General features: G+C 38.1%; 1 protein-coding gene across 1 annotated transcript in view; it reads right to left on the bottom strand.

The window, feature by feature from the left end:
- Positions 1-7,870, bottom strand: part of ATOSA (atos homolog A) — a 26,194-nt gene extending 18,324 nt beyond the window's left edge. Inside the window, exons 1-2 of the mRNA XM_029086340.1 lie at positions 7,712-7,870; positions 7,410-7,557 (exon numbers count right to left, since the gene is read on the bottom strand). Coding sequence (XP_028942173.1) covers positions 7,410-7,557; positions 7,712-7,870 — 307 coding nt within the window. The remainder of the gene's footprint in view (positions 1-7,409; positions 7,558-7,711) is intronic.
- Between the last annotated feature and the right edge of the window lie 235 nt (positions 7,871-8,105).

Below are 8,105 nucleotides of genomic sequence, written 5' to 3'. Positions count from 1 at the left end.
GAGAGCAAGGCTTACTTGAGAAGTCCATTTTTAGTTACCATTAACACATAGGAAAGGTTCCCAAGGAACATACAGAGTTTTCATTGTTTTGTACCATGGTCAGTCTAAACTTGTGCAAAGAATTAAAACTCAACAAGTTGCCATAGATAAAGCAGCAGCTGGCATTGCTCTTCATGAATTACCTTGGCACAATCAGTTCCCACAGAGGTAGGATGCACCAGTCTCGATTTTATGGCATTTTGTAGAACACCCTTTTCCTGCTCCTCCTTCAACATGAGAATGTCACACATTATTCAAACAGATTCAAGCACAACCAGATCATGTCATTTCCCTCTCTGCTTGGAAATGCTTAAGTTCCAAAATGATTTAGTTACTGAATAGGTTACAGAAAAATCTCTTTACCGAGAAATCTAAAATACATTCACTTCAAAGTCTGCTTTAAAAGCAGCAAAGAAAAGCAGGTGTAGGCAAGGCTGCCAGTGGTTCTTTATTTTTAATCTTTAGGGAAGAAAAGAACATGACATCTTCACAATTTTCGCTTAAATGTCCTATGTATTCCACCAAAACAAAACTGCCACAGGGACAGAGTTAATTCCTATTCATGTTTTGATTTCCACTTGGGAAAAAAAAAATTCAGGAGTTTCTTGTCTTCATTCCCTAATAGATAGATTTGAGAGATCCATACAAGAAGGGATGCATGAAATAAAAACTACAATTAAATGTGCAATTACCTGCATATGCAAATTGTAAAGTGTGTAAAACTAGCTTTGCATGTACACATTTGCCTTGTCCAGACTTGTACTCCACCGACCCCAGGGCTTACAGCCTATTCTGAGGGATCTACATAAGGTAAATACATCAGCCCACTGCCACGGAACTCAGTTCATTGCACAGAAGTCTGCATCTTTGTTGGCTCCTTTTTCCCTCTTTTTAAAGGAATACACTTACACAGCTGCTTTGGGTGGCAGGGATGGGCTATAACCAGGACCCTCTTCCTGCCACACACCCAACCACATCTGTTCACAGCACGTGCAGCCGGTACAGCACTCCTGACCTGTACCATACGTGCCACATCTGCACACATATGTCTCTGAAAAGGTGCCACAACCAGCACAAGTCCTGTGGCTCCATCCTCCAGGTGGGAGCAGGGAAGGGGCTCTTCCAAAACAGCCACCCATGCCAGCTGCCTGTCCCCACCCCGGGGAGCACTCCAACCAGGAAGGGAGCGTGGGCCCTGGAAGAGCAGGGTGCTATCAGGACAATTCATCTGGCCACCGCCTGCCATCAGGCAGAAGAAAAGCCAGAGGACAGATTAATTACCCTAGAGGACCCCATATGGCACGTGAACGATACATTAAATCATCTGGCATGAGTTAAAATGGTCATTCATCTGAGGGATGGCAGAAAATGACTAATAAAGGGTGCACGAAAGATTAAAGGAATGGTAAATAACAGAGAGGACAAGGCACTTAGGTAGTGATATGAGTCACCTACAAAATTAGGCACCTACAATTTTTTTTTTTCCCCCCAACTGAATGTCTACTGAACAATAGGCAAGTCATACTTGAGGATAAGGAAATGCAATTTGGAAAGACTGTGAAATGGGATTTGGGTATTACAGCTGAAAAAAACCCCAAGCAAAACAAAACAAAACAACCCACCCCACAGCAGCTTGCTGTTATCTTGCTGCTAACACAAGCACCATGCTCACCTTTGTATGTCCAAAGGCCATGGTAACGTTAAGAAAGGCAGAGTAGGAAGGATCACTGCTGGAGTATTTTTCCTATTCTGACACAGAAGTTCAAAAAAAAAAAAAATCTATAAACTGTTCAGCAGATGTGATATCTAAACAGGAATTGACTCACGTTTAGCAGACTAAGCAGAAGGGGAATCCTTCCTTAAGAAAACGTGTAAGAGGAATTCTGTTTAGTTAAAATATGTAAAAACATCTATGGTTTTGAAGAAAAAAAATTAAAGAGCTTGATCAAGATCTGCATGTGCTTATGCAGACAGATCCTGTCTCAAACACCTTCTTATTGTAACAGAAACATGCACAGTAAAATGTGATATCTGAAAATTTACACTGGAGAGTTTTAAACGGCAAGTAACAGTAAAATAGACATGCCCTTTAATTAACATTAGCAGCTTACCATGCAAAGCAGATCAGCTTCTATTATTTGGCTCTCTTTTTTAGAAAGAATCCATATTTGATCAAAACCTTCTGAACCTCACAAATTAATACATAAATCCTATGGCCTGAGTGATTCTGCTGGTTAGATTGAGGTGAAAAGCCCACTCCCTTTTTGCATGAAAAAAATCTGATACCAAAGCTTATACTGTGTACTTGAAATGCTCAGTGTCTTCAGATATATATCACAAATTGACATAACAAGCCATAGACAGTTTAAGCATGTCCAAATGCAAGATCCAGCAAATCTAGTAAATAAGCAAGATTTAGTGAATAAAGCAAGGCAAATAAATCTAAAATAATAATCAAGCAAGATTCAGAATACAGACACAATATTACTTTATGTAAAAACTTAAAAGTAAGTTCAATTTGCAAACACTGCCTCTGTTCCTGTATCAGACCTACTATTTCAGAAGCAATCAGTTTCTTGCCTTAAGGATGGAAAAGGAGACCCAACTAGTCAGACAGACATACTTGTATTGGCTGCAGTTAGAAAAACACAATGTTGTTTCAAAACAAACACTGTATCTTGTTCAAGGACAACAAACAGCAAGTATTGAACTAGGAAATGCTACTGTTTTCATAGCAGCATTATAAGTACATGGCCAACACTTTAAAATTATGTCAGCAATGTAACAAATCAGGTATTTGATCAGGACTTTTAAAGCATTAATAGCAATGGATATTGAGAAATATGTTTTCCTACAAAGTTCATGTGGCATATTGACTTTTTTTAAGCTCCATTAGATTTCTATATCATTTATCAACTTCTAAGAGTTTTCATAAAGGAAAAAAACCCTATAAATATTGAGAAGCCTGGTAATTGTTCTTATACAACAGACACAGATGATGCAAGTTGATGTAATTGAGGACAAGGGTGGAAAGACATTTTCAGAAACAGCAAACTCAGTGTTTAGTTAAAAAAAGTCAAGTCTTACTCTGTGTGTGTGCTGTAACTGTTTGCTTTTGTGTATGAATCAGCCCTGTTTAAGACACACATCATATATTGTGCATGGAATAACCTCAATCCTATAATCTGACTACACAAATATGATTATTATTCTGCTTCATCTCTAGCAACAGAACATGGAAAGTACAAAGCATAAAATACGCACCTCAGCAGTGTCTGGGTTTTATTCCTCTTAGAATGGCAAAAAAATCCAGTTAGTTGACACAAGTACATAGGAATTAAAGTAACAAGGCATTACAGTCCTTTAATCAATACACTGAAACTAAAATTTATTGACCAGGTGGTCACAAGAGATAGCAGCAGATGTCAGACTAGGAGGGCAAAAGAGAAAAACAAATTTAGACTGAAGCTACTACACATAAACCAAAAAACACAATACTGGAGAACTGAAACCTAGAAGCACATCATTTCGTCCTCCATTGTCTCCTGCACGTACCAACCTCAACCCAGATTGACTTTCTACATTTTCTAGACAAACAGAAAAGCTCATTTAACCAGAAATATCATAAAGAGAGTCTTCAAAAGCTTTTCCCCTCCCCATTCACTACACACATGTGCACACAATCACTGGAGCACTGAAATAAAGAATAAGAACTCAACCCCCCCCAAAAAAAAAAGTTAAACTGGCTCACATCCTAAATCTATGGAAGTTGGATATAGTACTAGAGAGTCACAAATTCACTTAACTGTAACACAAAGACTCTCCCTGTTGTACCCAGTTGACTCCTTTCCCAACCAGGTCACACTTATGTGGACCAACTCCCTTTCCTTTCCTATCATAGCATTTTATGTAGTAATTAAGATAAAATGTTTTCCTGAATTATGTGTCTTAGAAGAGCATTTAATCTATTTTCTAGGCTTAGACAGGAAACAAAGACATTCAGTATCACATAACCCATTGTGCTCCAGGGTCCACCAAAAGATACCTCTGCAAGCCCCTGTCCTGCCTGGGGACAGCAAGGTGGTGAACAGCCCCAGCAGAGCTCCTCCTGCCCTGTGCCCTCTTCCTATCACAACCAGGTAGTGCTACAACTGTAATCTCTCTTAGTTCATGCTTATTTTATTGTCCTAGCACCTTTCATACTGCACTAGACACCACAAATACCTATCAAGCTTGTACTCTTCTCAAGAGAAGAGTTCATTTTGGTAAAGTGCCTTTCTTCAAAGACAAATTTGTCCAACTTGAAGTATCCAATAGCACTTATCCCCACTGATTTGGAGGGCTACTTTCTTAGAGAGTCCACAAAACAACTAATAATTGCCATTAAATACACTTTATAACAGTCCAGAAGTTCCCTGGAAAATCTTTAGGCAACCATAATGGACTTTGAAGGCCACCGATTTAAAAGTAATCAGATTTCTATTTCACTTCTTAGAAAGCTGAAGCCTAGTAAGCAAAACACTCAACAAAAGACAGAGTGTATGGTGTAGGTTGCTTGGATTCCCAGCTGATGCAAGCCCTGCTCCTGTCCTCCAGGCACCATGGCATGGTTGCCCACCTCTGTTCTCTGCTTCCTTCATGTGCTAATTTTTTTTTTTTTTTTTTTTTGAAAGACTAAAAATATTGCTTAAGTACTTGGATCTTATTTTTTGTATTTTTAGTGCAGGCAGTCCATAAGAAGACACTCCAGTCTAAGAGTCCCGCAGCAGGAAAGTCGGGTACACTGCAGAAAAAGCAGCTGCGCTGCCAGCGTTCAGAACCCATCACCTCGTAGCAGAGACATTGCTCTGTATTTAAAAAATTACTGCAAAAGCTCTCCGGCCCTTCCTCCAAAACAGTCAAATCTGAATAAGTTTTATTATCTCACTATTCCAAGAAGTAGGTTAAAGGTAGTTCCATATTTTAAGAGTAAGGCAGGGATTCAAGAAACTACTGTAAAGGAAATGAAACACAATGTAAATATTTGACTAACAGCTTCTCTTCTGGAATTAGAAACACCTACGGATGCTTTGGTTAACCAGTTCCACATTGTGCTTCACTTCAAAAGAAAGTTGCCCTTGAACCCCTCAGATTCATGATTCTCTGAACGAGCAGTTATGTTCTGTCTGTATATTACAAACCCATAATTATACTTGAAGTCACAAGCTTCAGAAGTCTTGCAATATTAAGAGTTTAAGTATAATTTAAGGTATCAAGAGTTAAAGTCATGAGATGGTCTACTTGCTTCAAGAAACAAGCTATTAAGTTTACTTAAATTCAAGCAAATCCAATGAACTGGTTACTCACCTTATCTTAGGAATACTCCTATACAGGTAACTTTTTTTTCCCCCACATTGACTGCTGTCTTAGATTCTTAGGGCTCAAGATCTTTGAGCTCAGGGACAGCCATTATGAAAATATAAGGAGAGCATCATGAGGTACCTCATTTTATTCTTGCTGCCTCCTTACTTTTTCCAGGGTACCAAACTGAACCACTACCTGATTATCAAAGCAGTTCAGCTGTAGGCAGAAAATGGCAGCACAGGAACTTTACATTAGGAGTGATGCATACTTGCTGTGCAAAGAAAACAATATAAGCTATAAAAATGGCAGTATCTACTTAGTTTTGTGTAGGAGAAGAGGAAGAAATTAACTTGCTGTAGTGTTGTTATGCCAGTTTATAATTAGAAAAACAAAACAGAACACATAATCTTATAAGTAAGGGAGAATTTTTAAAAACAAGACACAGCTACATGGCAGCTGATGAAGTTACTCCAGAGCAATAAAAATCAGTCCGTACCAATCAGTGCCATCAGCTCCACTCCAGACTGTAGCACTGCAGTAACTCTCCTGGTATGTGTGTATCACTGCTGATCTACCACACGCTTCTGCTGGATGCCTCACACAGCATCCAGAGCTAATCTGTAGGCAGCTTTACGGTAAATAAAGTTACCAAAGAGAGACTGGTCTGGGATAGAAAAAAAAACAACATAAAATTCACATTTTTACTAAAACTTACTTAGTTTCAAACAGGTTAATGAGTATAGAAACAAAATCCAGTTAATTTCATTTAGATCTTAAATTTTCTGCAATAATCTCAGACACTATCACTCTTTGAGAGTGTAAAATGCAGACTGTAAAACTGATCTGGGTGTTCCCATCTTGCTTCCTGCATTTTGGCCGACATCCTATTTTGCCATCACCATACTGCTTACTGAGTCACTTCTCTTCTTCCAGCTGTAGCTTTCTATTTTTACCTAAGCAACAACAGTTTAACCTGCTTCTTTTGATTTTTTTGGCATTACACCAAATTCTAGATCCAATATTTGCATTTTGATCAGGGAAACTGGTTTTATTTTATCTTAACTGGACAAAGAAAATTAATACTTTAGAACAAATTATATAAGCTGAATCGGGTTTTGCTCCACAAGGAAATCACAAATTGTGAAGTACATATGATTTCATCATTTGTATTTAGTAGAAGGAAAACAAAAGCTGAAAATGTGAAGTTTGATGCTTTTTTCAAACGTCAGTTCAGCAAAATTTGCAAGAGAACTCATATATTCTAAACCACAGTTGTTGTACTGTATCCTGACATGGGTAAATAAGTGCTGAAATGTCAGTATAAAGTTGTAAGATTTTCAGTGCTGCCATGTTTAGTATTTTAAATGTAAGCAAGCTGGAGGAATAGAACATATGCTTTTTGCTGATTCCTAAACTTACTAGTCTACAGAATGGGTTACAAAAGATGCTACTTGTACTGACATGCTAGATTGGTACTGGAAGCAAAGAGAACTTGCCTCAGCTAATGCCCTTACTTAAGCACACAGCAAGTCTGTGTTTTCCTTTATACTATGGATTGATAGATTGTGATTTTTTTTTTTAAATGTGACTACACAAAAAACTCTGAAGTTATATGATAATGAAACAAACACACCTATCAGTAGCAGATAAGTAATTTCTGCGTTTTCCATTCATTCTAGCTTTTTACATTTTTCCCTTGATTAGCTGATGCTGTGCCTAAATCAGATTGTTAGAACAAACTCTGTGACTTGATAAACCTACTCAAACAAAAAACCCCTTTAAAAACCTAACAAAGCAATAGGATTTCTAATTCTGCAACTCAAAACTAATTTATTTCAGGTATTTCTGTTAGTTCATAAAAGAAAACAATTAGGAGAAAATATGTTTTTTTAAATAGGTATGCAGCATTAAATAGAGAATAGACACTCAGCCTTAAGTAGAGAGTAGACACTCGGCTGTAATTGGAAGGGAATAAAGGGCTTATGTCTTGTTATGCCTTCACTCTCACCATCAATACTGTGATTTACCACCGTCATAATCATGCTCCTGTTTTAAATCCCACCCTAGTTCACAGGAGGAAGCAAGACCTATGCTAGCTTCATAGTCGCTGCCACCATAATATGAAACCACATCCAACATGCTTGGTTTGGGGATCTGGAGGAGCTGTGTGTCACTCTAGAACAGAAAACAGAGCGCACTTAAGCTTACAGAATACATGAAAATTTCTTCCTAAGGTTTTTTTCTGGAAAAACAATTAAGCGCTTTATATTAAAATACAGATTTTCCAATATGAAATTTTTAGATATATATATTTTTTTTTCCCCCTCACATTTCCTTCACTGATGTTGATGATGATTACTCTTTCATCTGTGTTTGGAGATGAGGATGATGACAGCTGATGACCATCTTCACTACTGTGACTTACTAATTCAAGAACCAGCTTAGCAGAAACTACGTGGCTGAAGACATACAGACTGAAGGCTTTCATTGAGTTACTCAGCTTTCTGTTAGCTGAAACTATCATGCTGCAGTGGCTCCATAGCTGTTGCTTTCTTTTCAAAGGAAGCCAACACAAACTAACAATGAAAAAGCACACGTATTTGGCTAAACCTCATCTCTTTCTGAGGGTATATCCTCCACTTGACAGTCGCAGCAGCTGAGAACTGCTTGGAAGCCAAGATATCCCTCCTATTAAACAGGTTGACAGCAACTCTGCATTAAAT

The sequence above is a fragment of the Antrostomus carolinensis genome, unplaced genomic scaffold (genome assembly GCF_000700745.2).
Source record: "Antrostomus carolinensis isolate BGI_N321 unplaced genomic scaffold, ASM70074v2 scaffold9918, whole genome shotgun sequence".
NCBI classification, from domain to species: Eukaryota; Metazoa; Chordata; class Aves; order Caprimulgiformes; family Caprimulgidae; genus Antrostomus; species Antrostomus carolinensis.
The sequence above is the reverse complement of the archived record's forward strand: the minus strand, read 5'-3'. Positions and strand labels throughout refer to the sequence as shown.